We start from the raw sequence: 19,841 nt of genomic DNA, 5'->3' as shown, positions 1-19,841 counted from the left end.
GCAACAGGCTACAATCAGACCTAAGACAGGTTACAAGGGTGGGCTGACGAGAATAGGATGGGTTTCAACACAGACAAGTGCAAGGTGATGCACCTCGGGAGGAACAACCGGCACCATACCTACAGGTTAGGGAACTCCCCTCTTGTCAGCACGGAGGCGGAAAAGGACCTTGGGGTCATCATTGACTCCAAGATGAACAAGGACTGGCAGTGTGGGGAGGCAGTCAGGAAGGCCAACCGCACCTTGTCATGCATCCGCAGATGCATCTCGAGCAGGTCCAAGGAGGTGATCCTTCCCCTCTATGCGGCACTGGTCAGGCCACAGCTGGAGTACTGCATCCAGTTCTGGGCACCACACTTCAAGAGGGATGTCGACAGCATGGAGAGGGTCCAGAGGAGGGCCACTCGTATGATCAGGGGACAACAGGGCAGGCCCTATGAGGAGAGGTTACGGGACCTGAACCTGTTCAGCCTCCAAAAGAGAAGGCTGAGGGGGGATCTTGTGGCCTGTTATAAACTAGTCAGGGGGGATCAGCAGGCATTGGGGGAGTCACTGTTCCCCCGAGCACCGCCAGGAGTGACCAGGAATAACGGTCACAAGCTGGCAGAGGGTAGGTTTAGGTTAGATATCAGGAGGCGCTACTTCACGGTCAAGCAGCTAGGGTCTGGAACCAGCTTCCAAGAGAATTGGTGCAGGCTCCTACCCTGGGGGGGGTTTAAGACGATGTTAGATGAACATCTTGCTCAGGTCATTTGACCCCAGTATTCTTTCCTGGCATGGCAAGGGGTCAGACTAGATGATCTGCTCAGGTCCCTTCCGACCCTACAAACTATGAAACTATGAAACTATAAATATGCTCATAGGTAGTCAAGTATTCAGAGTAGGTTTGGACTTGTATGTATACACTGAACTAAGGGCTTGACACTAGGCTCTATGGGCATTTTTTTACATGCTCTTGGAGGTGTTGAGGGGGGCTTTAATTAGTGAGCTGCACTAATTAAAAGCATCAGAGCATCGTGTACAACAGCATCCCTCATGCTAAAAAATGGTGACGGGGCCCTTTGAACTAAAGGTCATCGAATGAGCTTTAGTTCAAACCTCCCCACTGCCATTTTTCAGTGTGGGGATGCTAATACACATGATGCTAGAGTCTGCAGGAGTGCATTAATTTCCAAGCTCCAGCTGACACGCTGGAATTCCAGCATGTTGGCACTGACTCCCTGCACATGTATAGGAGCCCTGTATGTGCACACCTTTGTATAAGGAGGGATCTATGCTACTGATTTATAGTACTGAAATATAACAGACAGAAGTAAGTAGATAAAAAGGCTGTCATGTAACATTTCAATATAGGAAGAAGTTGCTTAATAAAATTATATTTTCAGATATTATAAAAGAAAATCTCTTCCATGATGGGAATCACAAATGTTTTGCATTTGGTTATAACATTCATACATTTCCATTCCCTTTCCTGCCACATTGGGAATTCATATTTTGGCTAAATCTCAAGTTTGCCATTACTCAAGTACATTTCTTTTCCACTGGGGCTCTGCCTCTTTCAGTAAGACTGAAAGTTCCATTAAAGGACATATTTATGCAGCATGGTAAAGGTGCTGCATGGTAGAAACTCACAGCAGAGAATGTGATTGGTCTACTCTCATGATTTCCATGTAACATATGAAATCCTTCCATATTTCCAGTTAATGCACTAATTTCCTTCATAATTGGCTATTCTTCTGTAATTCGGTTAGTGCCTCTGTTCAGTCCTCCTTCTGACATGGCAACATACTCATAGAACACAAAGAGACAGTTGTATCCAAGGGACAAGATAAACACTGACAATATGAAAATGTTCCAACCATGAAGCTTGTACATAAAGAAAATACCAGGACAGAAATAAAAGAGCCATCTTCAAGGGTCACTGGGCTAGCAACCTCCATTATCATCCAATTGTTTAAGGACTGGTGAGTGCCAGAGGACTTACAGGCAACATTTTAAAGCTTTTTCAGTGCCCAATACCCAATCAGTTAGGCCCCTAAATACCTGCAAAAATATTGGTTGTGAATTTTTATCAGCATACGGTACCACAGAAGTCCAAGACAAAAAAAATATATAGATTCTTTAAGCATGTCCTTCTATAAATGCAGGATAGATCAGATATTAAACTGATGTTAAACTTAATCTTAACCAAAAGGGCACTTCCCTGTATTTCATTCTGAATACGATCTGCTACATATTTACACTCCTAGCCCATACAATGACCTTTTTAAAATTCATTGTTAACATTCTGTTCTTATGCAAGCAGGAGGAAAGTTGCACCCAAATTCAGTCTTCCAGGAAGACTGCACAACCTAGGAAGGAAGCAACTTGATTAGCATGCAGATACCTTTAGCCAAAATTGTTCTCCATGGTAAAATGGATGGTTTATTGTATTTTAATCAAAGACATACTTTATAAGAAGAAGCTGTTCTTCTCCAAGATGTTTATCTTTAGGTGCAAGTTTGGTATGTGGTATCTATTCACAACATGATGTAGTATGGTGTGATTCCTTTTTGGATAACAAGTGAGAGAGTTCTTTTGAACTCGACTGTCTCCCCATGCAGGTACTATTAAAACCAGTATCCACACTGCTGAGTCAGCTGAGTCTGCTGAGTCAGCTGAGTCTGCCGAGTCAGCTGAGTCTGCCATTTCTTGCTACGCAGTATAGGATGTTTAGCTATGGGAGCCACTAAGCAAATAACTTCTGAGTCTGAGTCTGAGATGCGCATGCCTCAAATCAGTCATCTGCATGCTACTTCTCTTTCTTCTAAAATGCCCAGGAACCACATGCAACAAATCATGGTTGGCTACCTCTGCATTATAGTCATAGCAGAGCTACAGTCATTCATTTCTACAGTGGGACAAGCCAAGACAACTCAAAACAGTACAGATAAGCAGGGCGCTACCTTAAAAAAATTTTCTGGTCCCAAAAGATTTTAAATTATCAGAGACAAAATCCCCTAAAAACTACAGCAAAGGACCTGGATTGATTCAATATGCTTTGTTGGTGCAGGAGAATGGATGTTATAATACAAAGATGTTCCTTCACCTCTAAATTCCATCACTCGCAGCAACAAACTTGCTGCTAGTTCTACTGCTCACCCATGAAAGTAGCCACTCTGACCAAAGTAAACTTTCCCTGATCTTTCCAGTCTCACTATATCAGTGCCAATGTGTTACTAAAATGCATAATCCTACTTCACAGTTTAATATTTGCACCAAATTCAACTGATTTTGTTTTGAGTTTTAATTAAATATGATAGATCACAGTGAAATAATGATAAAATCCCAGTCATACTGACTCAAAGATCAAATACCTCAGTCAAGGTGAAGGTTGGAGAAAGAAATATCAAAGTAGTAAAACAATCTCCTCCTGCCCATCCTCCACACCAGCAAACGAATTTTTATATTAATTGGCAGCAAGTCCATGTCTAGTCTGACTGCTGACACAGTTAGCCATAATAATAAAAAACATTTTTGCAGGAAGTGGAAATGCCATTTGAATTTTAATAACTGCCTTCACTTTCTGTCCTGATTGATTAGTCTGAACAAGATTCAAAGCAGCAAATGTCCCTCTCTCAACTACTTACATCTCAGGAAAAATCACAGGAACTGAACAACTGAAAAGCCATTCATATGCCGATAGTCCCGAAGAGGAGATAATTTTGGAAAAAACTTAATGTTGAATTAATGGAAAATCATTATAGAACCCGTTTTAAACAATGAACTATGTAATAAGTACTTTTCCATTTTATAGCACCTTCTTTTGATGTACTGTGAAACATTTTGCAAGTATTGTGTGAAAAATGCCTCAGAATGCTTCTGTGAGGCACAATAAGTGTTGTAATATTCTCCTTTTGTAGATGGAGAAACCAAGACAGAGAAGTTAATGCATCCAGTCACAAAAAATCTGAAGTATGCAGAAGTACAAAACTCTACTTTTTTGGTTCAAATTCCCTCAAATTTTAGCCCATGTTTGCCAAATAGCTTACAAACCAATATTGGTAAAACAAGACTGATATGAGTTCCTATTTGCTCCCTGCCCCCCATACACATATACTTTTTTTTTTTTTTTTTTTTTTTACATACTCTGCATCTTCAAAGCAGTTGAGAAGTTTGGGACGCACATCATCCATTATTAAAAGTGGTGCTGTAAATCCCCTAGTACGTGTTGAAAATGTTAATCTTCATTTTTATCTCCATAGTGGATATATCTACATGTGCAATCAATGTAATGCAATAAACTCTGGAGCTATTTGAGCCAAAGGAATCTGCTCCCGGGTGCAGCGTCTACACATACACCTGAGGCAGCAGCAATTTGAGCCAGGGCAGAGCATGCTCCCGGCTGGCTACACTGACTGGGTACAATTTATGCCCATGGTCAGTGTCCATATGCATGCTTCAGTGCAGTAAATTACTCTGTTGTAAGATAGTAGTGTCCTTGACAGTACTATCTTATGGCAGAGTTAATTAATTTACTGCGTCCTAATACCAATGCACATGTAGTGGCGATACTTTTTTACTGAAGATCTAATTATTTTGCTCCACACTAAAGCACATGTGTAGATGCACCCAATGTGAACTATGAAATGACTACCCTTTTCTGACTTTCTGAAGAGTTAATTTTTGTTTCAAGCATTTGCTAAAGGCCCCTTATGTCAATTTGAGTTCTTCTCAATGCAGAATAAAATACGTGATTAATGTCACCATCCTTTATTCTCCATACTACATGAAATCACCTGAATAACTGTTACCAAACAAACATGCATCTTATTAAACAACATTCACAGTGAAGCCTCATGGGCAAAAAAAAAAAATAAAAATCAGTGCTCTGTTATTAATACAATTATATTTTCAAGAAGAACTTTTTTCTGTAGAGGAAATAAGCGACAAAGACCCAAAGAGATGTGCCCAGCAGATCCTGGAAGAGAGGTTCAGCGTGCGAGTCCGGGAACTTCATTTCCCAGTTGAAAGGGAAGTAGCTGCCCAGGATTGAGTGCCCAACATAGACAAAGAATGAATTCATCCCTGCATAAAGTTATGAATAGAAAACATGTCACTTTCTCCAACAACAAACTTACGCTAAACATTGCGTATAACAAATAATGAACATATACAAATGTCATGGGCCTAAATTCTAAAAAGAAAGATTATAGACATAAAGGTTCAGAAAGGAAACTGACTGTACCCTTGTTGGAAGCTGCAAGGTATGAAGCAAGACAGTAGGATGGTGTGTAAATGGGGTAGTAGAAAAGAAGTAGTCCAGAAACTGAAGGACAATGAGAATAATTGAATGAGATCATTTTCCTTGCCTGGATCATCATCCTGAATATCAGAAATTCAATAACTTTCCTGGGATCAGATGATAATAGCAGTAGGCTGTACACTCAAACACTTGAATTATGACCTACTATAGACAGAGCTCATTTGGCATTGCAACTTCATAAATTACAAACCAGTATCCCTGCACAAACACATAATTAGGTAAAGTTTTTCCAAATGGCTCCAGACTTAAGATTAAACAAAATGTCAAATGATTTATCCCTGACTTCCACTGGATATGGTCACTCCATTTCCAAAGTGGTATCAGTCACTTATTTTAATAAGCACTAAATATATCATAGAAGAGTCTTCCTGTTAATTTGGAACTGATCTTGTGACATTTTAAACAAGACACAGAGATTTCATTCACCAACTGGACTGAGTATGAACTCAGATTCCTTACTACTGATATCCACTCCTCTTCGTATTTCTTCTGTCGTAATTCAGTCAGTTCAAATTCCTACCTGGATATATGAAGGGCTGTCCACCCCACCAGTGTTTTACATCAATAACATAGAACATAAGTCCTAAGAGTATGAAGGAGAAACAACTTAGTGTAGTAACAAAGGACAGAGACCTGGAAAACAAAAGAAACATCTGGTTGGAATTTTACAAAGTCAGTAAGACACTAAATATTTAGAATTCATATTACAACACTCTTTTTTTCCTCTGGACTAAAAAGGAATTACTATGAACACAGTAACAATATCTAACTTCATTATTAATACAGGATTTAATAACTATGGGATCAAATCAAAACACTAATGGTTGGATTTTCAGCTGGTGTAAATCACTGTACTTCCATTCAAGAAAATAGACCTCCACTTAATTACAATAGTTGAAGTCATGTCCAAGAGCTGAAAGCTTCAGAACTTTAGGGAGAAGTCAGATTAAGATCAAGCCCAGTGCTAGTTTTTAAACTGTTCTGTCAGAAAGAGCTAGTAGGTTCTGCCCTATGTATTAAAGCAAACCTGAGTTCCAAAAGTTAGGTATTCCAAGTCAAATGGCTTGATTTTGGCTTGAATGACCACCTGTACCTGCCACTGAAAGCAACAGAAGTGTAGGCTCAGCTACTACAAGGGGCAGGGATAGCATGACACAATCTGTTCAATACAGTTGGCCAGAAGCAGGAAATACTGGAAGTCTCACAAAATTCTTCTCCCAGGGTTTTTAGTCTGTGTTTGCAAAACAGAGAGGCTTGCTTCTCTTAACATCATTGAAAGATTCCAACTCATCCTTTGAGTGACTATCCTAATTTTATGAAACATTTGAATTTTGACAATCCCTTAGTTTTATAAGCCAAAAAAGTGGGAGGCCAGAAGGTGAGAGAGAGAATCAGGGCTAGGGGAGAGGCAGGATTTCTGTGAATTAAATGCTCCCAAATCCCTAAGTGTAGCAATGATAGGAAGAAAAGCTCTAACAACTTGATATTTATTTCAATGCCACACCAAAAACAATACTTTAATTTGGTAAGCATTACTGTACCAGACAAAATCATTTTTCAGATAACATCCCTAGAAATCTTAAGCAGCAATTTTGGACTTCTGTCATAATTCCTAGCAATATTTATGGCATTATTCATTTAGGTCAGGAACCATCAAATGGCAGAACTTCACAAGATAAAGTCTGCCTCCTACATCTTGCAAGATGCATTAGAACAGCTACCCATTTCATAGATCTTACAGAGTCCTCAGTCAGAAGCTCTCTCTAACCATTTTATGTCTTACCATCTCTGATAGGATTGAGCAAGGGGTCCATTTAGACTTTTGGCTCAGATCCTGTGCTTCATACGATAACCCAGATTTTCAAAACAGGTAACCTCCCAGGTAAGCATCAATTGTAAGTGGTCAGACATTCAAAGGAGCACTATGGATACTGAAACCTAAGAGCAGGAGCACACAACCAAATGTACTTCCAAAGAGAGGATGATGGAGGTTTATTTCAAATACAAAGGAAAACCCAACCTTCCTTGACTGCACAGTTGCTTGTGTGCCCATGCCTCAAGAATCACAATGGGAACTCTTGAGTGCTGAGCTTAGCTGCTATATTTAAAAAAAAAGCCTCCAAACATGCATGCCAATACTTTGAAGAGCTAGTGGGGCCTCTTCTAGAAATCTGACTCAATATTTCCATAGTTTGGTATGCTAGAGGTCATACATTGGTCAAATCAAAACCCAATTTTATATTAAAAAAATCAAAACACTTGTCACCAATGAGAGCTATTTCCGTGTTAACCATACAAGCTTCTGACAGAAACAAAAAAGTTTGTAAATATTTTATATTCTTATTCTTTTCAAGAAGAGTTCATGTATTTTACATCTATTGTACTTTACGTTATAAATGACCATACTGTTTTTGACAAAATTTTCCAAAGATATTCATTTTTGTTCAAAAACCAAGCCTGGAAAACTTCAGTAAAAATTTTAGAAAGTTACAGTTGACTAACAAGGACATAATATAAATTAAATGTTGTACAACTTTAAGTACAGTATGTGCAACTGTTTCTGCTGTAATGAAGTGCCATTTTCTTATGATGGTCAATAATAAATCTTGCCAACAATCTGGAAAGTGTGTTTCTCTATTGGGATCTAAGCTACTTTGGGAACTGTAAGCCAGGAAGATGGATACTCTCTAAACTATAAATCCTATACTCTAAACTATTGTTGGATGTCATTTCTTATGCTCACGGTGTTTGATTTATGCACATAATTCTCTCTCTCTTTTTCACAGCTTTTGTAATTATTCACAAGGAACTGTAATAATCATTTGATCAAAGCACCAGGATTATGTGGTGAAATCTACAAGAATTTGTCCTCTTATTGGCACAAATTCAATAACAGTCTTTGTCCGATTCTGACAATGAAACTGAAAAAAAAGTCTCCATCACTGTTTTTACTCACATGCTGTATGGTGACAGAAGACTTAGGAAAATGGGAGGATTCTAGTTATAGAGAATTAGAAAGGACCCCATTTATAAAAAAATTTAAAGACAATTCTTGTTTCTAATGAGTGAATATTGGCTGGTTTCATTTATTTAAAAATAAAAAATAAATGAGTTTGAATAGGTATCACTCATATATATGTGCATATTAGACTACAGCATGTATGTATTAGAGGTAGGGAAATCTCAAAAGTTTGGATACATTTGGGGATCATACACATATGTATTGATTAGGCTAAATTATGTCCCCAGAATAGATGGGATGTCTCATGAGTTGCTCAGGTGTGCTTCCTTTCAGTGAGGCTAGAATTTGCAAAGAAACAAGTTTCCTTCATATGTAGAATTTACTCTTCTGGGCCTGCTCAGAACTTGAAAGAGTTTGTAAGTCAGATTTTCTACCCCATTCTATTTCTACTGCTTCAGTGGCACGAGGGAGATGGAAAGTTGAATAAATAGCCAACCTTCCAATAAGTGCATATGTATCTCTAGATCGATACATATGTAGCATTCTTTACACCATTCTGCCCATTACCATGGAGACCCCCATTAACATATGTCAAACTGAAGAATGTTAAAAATAGCTGTCAAATATATATACACATATATTTCAATTTGAGATAGATATATATTTGACAGCAATTTTTAACATTCTTCAGTTTGAGATATGTTAACAGGGGTCTCCATGGAAATGGGCAGAATGGTGTAAAGTACATTGTTTTACACAGTTATCACTGCCACATGTATGTATGGGGTATGTATATGGATAAGTAGAGGTAATTAGTATTGATAATATATACAGTGCCATCAGGGGTCTCAAAAGTTGAGTACAAAAAAACAGAAGAAAAGAAAAGACCTACCCAGAAAGATTAATCCAAAATCAATTTAGATCATTTGGTATCAATTTGGATAATATAGACCAATATTCTTAGACTCACCACATCATTACTTCCATAATGTTTAGGATACTCAGTAACTCAGTCAGCTTCATTACTCATAAATAATGCAGCCATCTTAGACTTTTGCCAGTAGAATCTTTATACTGCACACATATATAATATGCAGCAGATGCAGAATACAGAAAAGCTTATGTATGCGACTATTATTTATTTATAATATACATAACGTACTCCTCCACATACAGAACAGCTTTTCACTTTCATATCTCATTCTTAAAAAAAAATGCTACCATTATCTTTTCATCCACATTTCAGAAATGAAAGAACTTAAATCTTGTCCAACGCATTAGTTTTGTTTTGGCAGAGAGGATGTAAGTACCTCACATATCTAGATCCTGTCAGTCGCTGTGAATATTTCAGTACAGCATTTCCCACTGCTCTGGATCTTGTTTCCAAAGTATCTGAACAGTGCAAATGACTCCAGTGGTTTCTTGTCAGCACACATTAACACCCTTCTCCCCTTTGCTTATAACAAGAGTTGGCCTCCCTCCCCTGCAAGTATTTGCACTGAGGTCCATTGTTTTACAAGTGTTATTGATGTTTCTGTACAGGTTTACCCCTTAGCAAGGCTGATCATCTGCATACTGCAGTGCTCTAAGTAGTTGCCTATTGATTTCACTTCTTTAGAACCATCAAATGCTTCTTCCAATACTCTTAGGTATACAATTCAGGTACTGGAGATAATGGCCAGACTTGTTTGAAACCCTAAAGAGGTTCAAAACTAGTTACCTTTCCATTAACAGGCATTGCACTTTCTCATGCTTCATGAAGAATATGAACAAAGTTCTGTGTCTTTGGTAAAATCTCTTTGTACTGGGGGAGGGGAGGAAAGGGGGAAGAGAGAGTGATCATGCAAGAGCGAAAGCAAGCAAAACAACATTTGTGAACTAAAATTCTGTTGATATTTGTGACATCCCTCAACTTCAACCTGGATACACCTTTGAGACATGCTTGTGAGGTGTTTCTACAACTTTGGGGTGCCCTGCCCCAAACTTTTCTCTGTCTGATGCTTGACCACTGAGAACCAGCTAAGATGTGTTAAAGGTCAACTCCTTGGCCTGAGGTGCCTCAGACCTACCTGTCTCAATCAAGTGGGGGGGGGGAGAGCGGAAGCGGTGGGAGGCTTGACAGCTAGAAGGATCATACAACCTTGTCTAGTCATGCTCTCAGAAAAGATGGATACCTCTTTCCATAGAATGGGCAACCCTGTGTCAGCAAATATTCTGGAATCACAAGCATCACTGACAACAAGTAGTTTATAAAAAGGTATAAAAAAGAACTTATTAAAAACAGAACCATATGCTGAGATACAGACAGAGACATGAGTGTAAATGAATAAAGGAAGAAAACCTGTTCTTATCCTGCATCTTAAATTCAAGAATGGAGTCTCCATCTAGCTCATTATCTGGGGGACTCCAGTTTGTCCCTATACTGAGATAAAACTGAAGACCCTACCCTGCTCTCAAAGCAGGCTAAAGTACTGTGTCCTACCTGGCTATTCACATACATCAACTACTGGTTCCTTGAGGGGAGCACATTATGCATATGACTTTCTGCCCCACCCCAGAGTTGCTTGTCAACCAGTGCAGAAAACTTTTCTGAATTAATGAAGACCAGCAGAAAATGTGAATCCTTTTAAACATGGAGATTCACTAATCCAATATACTCTCTCTCTTCCCCCAATAGTCTTACTGGCAAGGTGGCATTCTTACAGCTCTTTCTTTTAAAATGTAAATACATCATGGTCTAGCAAACCCTGGTTTCTGTGCCTTAGAGCAGTGTTTCCCAACCTTTTCCATGCCAAGGTACACTTACATTAATGAAAATGTTCTGTGGCACACCTCTTAAGGCATTCCCCTTTCCCACACTTATGAGTTCATTGTAGCTCATTGTCATGCCAAAATTCCATGGCATAGGTGTTCAGAGGCTCACAAACCGTGTATCCCCCATAGCCAACACGTGCGCAATAGATGAATTTCCTTCTGCTCGGCTGGTTCTCTCCCTCCCCCACAGCCAACAGAAACGCGAGTCTTCTGTGAATATCTCATCAACATGGCTTATTCATTAGCGCTATGGAGATGGAGAACTTTCTCCTCATTATTCCAAAATTATTGCAGGACACCAGGGAGCTCTTCACTGCACACTGGTGTGGCCCAGCACGCCCATTGAAAACCACTGCATAACAGCATCTCCACTAGGGAGTAAATGACTCAAGACAAATGCCAATTGCAAGCTATTCCAAGTTTAGGGTCTTTCCTAGGTGTCAGAGGCTAAGATTTCTTAGGGTGGTATCTTTTATTGGACCAAATACGTAGTTAAGATAAAGTTAGACAACAAGCTTTTGAATACAAGACATTCTTCATCAGATGTCAAAGAAACCCCTAAAGGTCATTATCATATTGCACAATCCTGGCCCTATTATAACATAAAAGAAATATATTTTAGATCAAGTACCACAGTGCACATACTGTATTTACTCACTACCAAGATGAAGTTTTTTGCCCCACTTATCATGGAGAAAACAAAGCTTCATCTTATAATGGAGTATTACACCACTCCTTCTAGGAGATGTGAGAAGCAGCTGTACAACAAACCCAACTGGGGCAGGGACAGCGTCAGCTGTATGCAGATTTGTGCTTTCAGCTGTGCTTCCTTCCCAGCTCTCCTCCCCTTCCCTTCCCCGTCTTTCCTGGTGAGGAGCCAGACAAGGAAAGATGCTTGACTTTGATATGCTGTTACTGCAGTCTCCAGCCAGTTGAGCCCCCTGCAGAGCGGCACCCCACAGCCCCCAACTGGAGTGGTTGGCTTCTCAGCTGTGGCAGGCACAGAGAGCTCCAGAACTGTTCTGTAGACTGTGAATTCTGTTTTGGTATCATTGGCCATGTGTAGACGAAACGAGGGGCATGTGTGCATTACAGTTAAGCAGGTTAAATGCTTTTGCACTGCTTTAATGATGTTGGTGTTTGCACATGTCAGCGTATTGCTCTGTAATTCCAGCCACTGTAGCAAATTCGGTGGTGTAATGTGCCTTAAATGACTTGGGGTACTGCAAACTAAAACTCCTCCAAGGAGTTTTAGTTTGCTGCCCTACAGCTGTGGAATGAGGCACCGGGCTCCATGAAGCTCAGGGGGTCTGCAGGAAGCCCATACAGGCTTTTTTCCCCCTTCCCCTGGAGCCTGCCTGCCTGACCTTCGCGGGGGCCCAGTGCTTCCCTCCGTGGCTGTGGTGCCCCCTGGGACTGCTTGAGCTGGGTGCCTGCAGGTGGCTGCCGCCTGAGGTGGGGCTGCCACTGTTGCAGAGGGAAGCACCAGCCCCCCACCCACAGCCCAGGGACTGCTTCGCCTGCCAGCAGCTCGCCCTCCTCTCCCCATCACCGGAGAGGCATGTAAGTTTGGGTGTGTGCATGACACAGGTAGTTTAAAGGGAAAAATTCTCAGAAAAAAATGGAAGTTTCTTTATAATAGTAAGGCTATGCGAAGCTTCGGTCCTTGATTAGGTTCAGTGGAGATTCGACCCAATTCGGTGGCCGAATTGAATCAGAGGACCCTTTAATCTCTCTGAATCTAATCGGAACCCTCTAAATCAATTCAGAGAGATTTGGAAAGATTCGGCAATTTGGACATAGACACAGCTTAAATGTTTCTTCTACATAAGGTAGCAGGTGGCTTGTGAATGCTGAGGTGCATGGAGTCTCCCACAGAAGCATGGGGGGACTCCCCAGCGTACTCAGCAGCAGACCTGGAAGTGGACCAGAAGCACTTCCAGTCCACTTCCAGGTCTGCTGGACAGTGTGCGGTCCACCCCCCACACACCCCCTCCTTGACTTGGCAACTGGTGAACTGGTGGCTCCTGGGTCTGTGGGGGGAGAACACAGGGTTCCCCGTGGCCAGTCACTGAGCTGAGGGAATGTGGAGGGCCCCTGCACACTCCCAGCAGATCTGGAAGTAGACCAGAAATACTTCTGGTCCATTTCCGGGTTCGCCGCCAAGCATGCAGGGGGCCCCCCATGCTCCTGTGGGATGCTCCATCCACCCCAGCATCGCAGCGTTCATGAGCCACAGTGGTACCTGAAGGCAAGTAGAAAAAACATTTAAAGCTGTGACTATGTCTGAATCACTGATTCACCGAATCTGCATCAAATCTTCAGATTCAGATTCAGCCATATTGAATTGGGGACAGTGATCCAAATCAACTAATCAAATCACTGTCCCCAATTCCGGCTGAATTCGAATCCAAATCAAATATGGCCTGTTTCGCACACCCCTATTATATAGTGAGATGTGTTTGTAAAAGTAACACGGTCTGTCAACATTTAGTGACCTGAAAATCTTTTTTCCCTTTTTTGAAACGTATTTGTATATCATCTTGTGAAACAGATATTTTGGCCTAGTTTTAATTTTAAACACCACTTAAAACATGTTCTGACAAAGTAATCATCAACAAACAATCATGTTATTTTACCATTGATGTAATGCAAGCCCATATTCTGGTCATTTCCTGATTTGGCTACTTGTCTTTTGGCTAGACTCTCATTTTCATGGATGCTGTGAAATAGAACTGCACAGATTGTAAGTAAAGAAACCCAAACCTGGTGACAGGTTTTGTTATGAACTCCAGTTCTGGGCCCACTAAAAACGTTATCCTTGATCCTAGGTTGATTGAGTGTGAGCAGATTTATGAGTTTGGGTGTAAATGATGCTGAACTCAGAGGTTTTGTATCATTTAACCTGAAACCAGGCAAATCTGAGCAGATCTGGTTGAGTTTTGCTTTCCGGTTTTGCACTAGTTCCAACATGAAACACTGAAACTTGAAGAGAAGTAAAAAGTGCTGCATGAACATTAAGGGGCTCCTTTGTCAACAGCCAACAACTGGAAGAATTTATACAGCTGGAACAGTAAAGAGGTGTTGACTTTTAATTGCAAGTTTCACCTGGTTTATTAATATTATTGTTCAGTTTCCCATAACCTCATGATCATTGTTTTCAAGTGAACAAAATGGCCGCTATATTCTATTACTGTCAATGTATCACATAGAGTCCTCTGACTGCAACATCAACAAGAAGTAATGCTACTCTAAAAAAAATGGCATCCCTCTGCCCCCACCCAGAAAAAAGTCAGAGATGAGACTTTGGAACATAACAGAAAAAATATGGGAACAACACTATGCATATGCAGCCAACAGGAAAGCAGGCAAAGGGAAAAGATAGAAGGAGCAAGAAGTTAGGGAGGAAAGCAAAGGAAAGGAATGTGATGGGGAGAATCTGGAAAAAAGAAAAAGGGAATGTAAGAGGAGGAGGAGAGACAAACCAAATGTTGGTAGAGAAGGCCCAGCACACAGCATGGGTGGGGGAACTTGCTGTGTTGCTGGGCTGTCAGCCTCCCATCCAGTCCACGTGCAAAGCAACACTGATGACAGTGCCCACTTTCCTTTGTCCTGCGGCAGTCTCTGTAAGGAGCAAGGAAACCTCCAACTGCTGCAGTGGCATCTGTCCTCTACAGCCAGTGGCTCATTTTGCCTACTGGCTCCCACCCAAGTTTACAAGACAGGACCTGGCTGGCCAGCACCCTGCATGCACAGACCTGGGAAGGCAGAGGCAAGGACAGACACTTTGTCACAGGAGCACTTAGGTGCCCTGTTCCTAGAACTGGAGAAGGGTAGCTGCCAATCTCCAGGGCAGCTCAGGTGCTGGTTGCTGGGGCAACCAGGCTGGTCACATGACCAGAAGGGGGACGGGACTGGCCTTTATAAACAGCCCAGGCAGTTCCCTTCTGGCAGTTGCAGGAGCAGGAGTTCTGAGCAAAGCAGAGCTGATGGTTGCAGCCTGACCCCCCCAAGCGGCTACAGCATGGTAAGGGTAGAGAGAACCCAGGCTGGGAGGTCATGGCTAGAGAGCCAAGGGAGCGTGGACTGTATGTTATAAGCCAAGAGGCTTCTTGTTGTTGAGTTGTAGCCGATTGGCTTATGTTATTGCTTTGAGTTTAATACCGGAGGACTGGGTGAGGCTGTAGGGGTGCGAGGAGGCCTCATGGGAGCCCCCCAGTTGCTTGGGGGTTCCTAGTGCCCTGTGTGGGCAAATGACTGGTGCCTGGGATGGCACAGCTGTTCAGTGCTGAGGTGGCACAGCGGGTAGCCCTGTATGGGTGATAGTGAGAGGCCCAGGCAGGGCAGAAGACCCCTCCCAAGGGTCCTAGCACCAGAGTGAAGCCTGTAGGGACTCATGGTGGGCTCCAGGTGTGGGAGCCATGAGTGAAAGCCTAGGGTGGGTGCTGTAAAGGTGACTAGCCCGGCAAGGGTGAGTCAGTGGCTATATAGAGCCCGGAGAAAGTGCTGAGAAGCCGTGGGAGCTGGTATGTGTTGAAGAGAGGCCCCAGGCGGGGCACGTGTAGTAAGAAGCAACCCCAAGAGGGGCGTGTATGATTGACAGTCACCCCAAGAGGGGTGCGGCCTAGAAGGTGTTCTGGAGGGTTCCACAGTAGTAGGAACCCTGAGGAACCAAAGGGGCCAAGTAAGGCTCCGGCCACCTGAGCCTAGCTGGACACACATTATTGACAGGACCCAGAGGGGCCAGGTAAGGCTTAGGCTGCCTGAGCTCAACTGATAAGAATACGGTTAGTAAGCCTGAGAGGGCTAACAGCCGAAGGGCGCCGGTTGCGTGACAAGCCCAGGGTCACCGGGCAGGGTGCAGAGAAGAGAAGGACCTGACAACGTCCGGAAGAGCAGCGAGGCTTGGGGCGTGCTAAAGGGGAGGTAGGAGGCATGACACACCCCAGCCTTAAGGGCTATGCAAGTCGCCCCATACGGAACAGGGGATAGTTCAGCAAATACTGTGTATTAGGAGATAAAAGGCAGCCTCCATAATTGAACCACTTAATGGCAAAGACATGGTGGGCGAGGACGGAGGGTGTTGGATTGCCTAATTGACACAGTAGGGGGTGCTAGTGAGATCACGGCTGCTCCTAGGCCCCACACCATGACGCACATACCCAGCCTGCCCCCCCCACCTCCAGCCACTGTTCAGCAGGAGCCTGCCCGGGTACTACAGCAGCAGCCTTTTCTTACTGTCCCACTTTGCTCCCCTCCTCCTTCCTGCCTACCCCCTCCACCTTCCCCAAGATGTTCCAAGACTGCAGGGTTTCCAGTGCACTTTTGTCCTTGCTGGTAAGTTTGTTTATTTTTGCAGTGAGTATACCAAAAGCACGGAGCACCCATCTGAAACTGCAGTTTCGGCAAAAATTGTGAAACTATAAGTCCTTAGCAATGATTTTTATGAAGTTGTGAGTGATGAGCCAGGTACCAGAGAACTGGAAAAGAGCCAGAGTAGGGCCCCTTATTAAGAATAGGAAGAAGGAGGATTCGGAGAACTACTGGTTAGCCTCGGCTCAATACCAGGAAAATTACTGGAACATATCTCAAGGCCATTTGCAAGAATTTGGAGGGGGAAGCGCTAATCACAAGCAGCCAGCAAACAAACTTGTTTTCCAAAGTAGCTAATCAGGTGGGTGAAGGGAATGTTGTGCACACCGTGTATCTGGACTTCAGCAAGGCTTTTGACAAAGTCCCCATGACCGTCTCATAAACAGTGAAACAAAATTACTGTAAGGTGGATCAATAACGGGCCCAATAGCCACAAACAAAGGGTAATTAACTGACAGGTACATGTCAAAATGGCAGGTCTCAAGTTGAGTCCTACAGAGGTCTCTCCTGGGCTCAGTGCTGTTCAATATGTTTATTAATGATTTGGATGCTTGTATAGAAAGTCTAGTGAGCAAGTTTTCAGATGACACAAAACTGGAAGGGATTGTGAACACCGTGCAGGATGTGAGTACAATTCAGAAGGATCACAACAGGTTGGAAAGTTGGGTTAGAGATAACAGGATGAAGAGACAATTGCAGGGTGCTACAACTCAAGAGGAATAATCAACGATTCAAATACAGATCCAGAGGACATCTGGCTAGATGCCCAAGTCCTTTTCTATAGTGTTGCCATCTTGGCCGATCACAGTGCAATGCTACACAAAAGGCAAATGAAGTTCTGGGATGTATCACTAGAAGCATTAAATGCAAAATGCAGGTGACAATGACTCTCTGCTTGGCACTAGTTAGGCTTCTGGGGTGCTGTGTGCAGTTCCAGGCTCCACATTTTAAAAAGGATATGGAGAAGTCAAAGAGTGTCTAAAAGCAGGCAACAAAGATGTATGACTGGCTTTCTAAGCCCTTTATCAAGTAAAGGCTGAAGGACCTAGGCATGTCCAGCTTGCAGAGAAAGTGCTTAAGAGTGGGTATAATAGCAGTCTTCAAATATCTGAAGAACTGCCATAAAGTTCTGGAACCAACTTCCAAGGGAAGTGGTCCTGGCTCTTACTCTGGGGGGTCTTTAAGAGGAGGCTTGATGTCTACCTAGCTAGGATCATTTGAGCCCAGTTTTTTCTCCTGCCCAGGGAGCTCTGGGAATTCTGACTGTGGAGTGGCCAATGCTCTTGCTGGGACCAAAGCCAGAAGTTCCTGGCTAAAGGGTTTTTCCCCTCCACTCGGAGTCAGGCTGATCGCCAAATTTGGGGTCAGAAAGGAATCTTGCCCCTACATTAGATTGGTATTAACAATGGAGGTTTTTGCCCTCTACCTGAGACCTCTTGAGCACATATTGACAACCTTTTATTGAAACAGGATATTGGCTGCCATGGTTATGTCTGTGTGTGCCAGAGTTGATGCTAGTTTTACATAGAGTTTAAACTATGACTGGTATAGGATGGGGATGATTCTGCCTTAGGCAGGGAGTTGAACTAGATAACTTTTAGATTTTCTTAGCCCTACTTCTCTATCAGTTTATGAGAACCTAAGGATCATGGGGAAAAGAAGAATGGATGTGAGCAGGAGACTCTGATGAAAGGGGGCTGGGAAAGATGGAGAACAGAAAGAGGATAGAACTGGAGAGCAACAGAATGCAGCTTTCTCCAGCCCTGGATGAAGAGGGTAAATGCAGTCCCCCTCTCAACAATACAGCATGTCACCTGCTTTTGGTATAGGCTTCTTAGAAGTCATGTATACAAACTGGATGTAGAAAGGATTAAAGGAGTTCAGGAGAGAAATAAAATCCCAACCTCTTTATTTTTAAGCCAATTACAATATTTTTTTTTTTTTTTTTTTTTTTTTAATTCTTAGATGTATGTGATGATAACAAAGGAGCCCATGGTACCCCCAATCCAGAATCTTTTTCACCAACTGTGGCCAGCACCAAATGTTTTGGAAGCAGATACAAAACTCCACAGGCAGGCGAACAAGGGACTCCCTCCCACCATCCACAAGTGTCATTCTAAACTATGGGTGCCTATACATGTGCAACAAGGCTGCTCTAACATGCTGTAATTACAGTGCAATGAAGCAGACTCAATCAAGTCTGTGGGAGTGTGGTAATTACTGAGCTCCAGCGTCACATGTACTAGTGTCCCCGGACTGAAAAATGGCAGTGTTTTCAGCCACCATTTTTCAGCTCAGGGATGCTGATACATGAGACCTGCCAGGCGTTTTAATTAGACCAGCTCTTTGGGTGCTCTAATTAAAGTACTGCCTCCTCCCCTAGTCCTGGAGCACATGTATAAATACTCTTTGTGACTGAAACTGCCAAGTGTCACACAGTAATAAAATTGAACAGCCATACTACAGTAACTGGTGCACCTTCTGTAATTGAACATAATTTTTCATGTTATTCCCTATAAGCAAGTCACATGCACATTTTTACATGACTCTATTGAAGCTAACACTACTAGTTGGATTTCAGAGCACTTACCAGAGGTTCTTATTGATGGGAATGAATCCTTCATTTTGCGTACACTTGGTTAGGATGGCTGAGATAATGCCCTTGGGGAAAGAATTGGAGACTAGGTCAATAAGAGGTAATAAAGAAGGACCCATCTAATTCAGGAATCAGAGGAAAAATAAAGGAAAAGGAAGAGGGATATGGGGGAAGGGACTGATGTCCATGCCAAGGTTTAAGTGTTTCTATTGATTGGATAATCAAAGAGGCATAGCTTAACAAAGGCAGCAGCCTATTTATACAACAATGTTTGGGAGCTGACTTTGATTTGAGAATGTGATTCTTTTACATTATCAAATTTACTAAAAAACATTTTTTTGCAGAAATCTTATTAGCATGGGTCACTGAACCACATAAACCAGAGCTAACACACTGATACCCTAGATCTATACAGCTAGCATTGAAGACCTGACAAGTTGCTTCAAGAAGGTACCATACCTTCATATGGCCCTGTTTATGAGTATCTAAAGACCTAAGTAACTTAAGGGGTCTTCATGAGCCATTTATATAAGTGTAAGATAGGCCTATTGAGAACTGTAACCTATTTTTTCAAGAGCCGCACATACTAGATGCGTTTATAAGATTCTAGAATAACAATTTCAGCATGGAGAAAATGTGTGCATTATTACCATTTTTTATCTCTCCTGACTTGAATGTTATTAATGAAGATATGACATTAGCATAGTTTTTACTAGGGTTGTGTGAAGCTTCAGGTGCTGATTCAATTCGGAGGAGATTTGCCCTGATTCAGTGACCAAATCTCCAAATCC

At 42.2% G+C, this 19,841-nt stretch overlaps 1 protein-coding gene across 1 annotated transcript in view; it reads right to left on the bottom strand.

The window, feature by feature from the left end:
- Positions 1 to 4,885: 4,885 nt before the first annotated feature.
- The window catches only part of LOC149859665 (heparan-alpha-glucosaminide N-acetyltransferase-like), a 393,188-nt gene continuing 378,232 nt past the window's right edge, over positions 4,886 to 19,841 (bottom strand). The window contains exons 16-18 of the mRNA XM_090058700.1: positions 19,045 to 19,115; positions 5,826 to 5,938; positions 4,886 to 5,067 (exon numbers count right to left, since the gene is read on the bottom strand). Of these exons, the coding sequence (XP_089914826.1) occupies positions 4,886 to 5,067; positions 5,826 to 5,938; positions 19,045 to 19,115 (366 nt within the window). The remainder of the gene's footprint in view (positions 5,068 to 5,825; positions 5,939 to 19,044; positions 19,116 to 19,841) is intronic.

This window comes from Crocodylus siamensis, chromosome 7, assembly GCF_052110815.1.
Source record: "Crocodylus siamensis isolate JL-2025a chromosome 7, ASM5211081v1, whole genome shotgun sequence".
In the NCBI taxonomy this organism is placed as follows: domain Eukaryota; kingdom Metazoa; phylum Chordata; order Crocodylia; family Crocodylidae; genus Crocodylus; species Crocodylus siamensis.
Note: the sequence above shows the minus strand (reverse complement) of the source record. Positions and strands in the feature narration are given on the sequence as shown.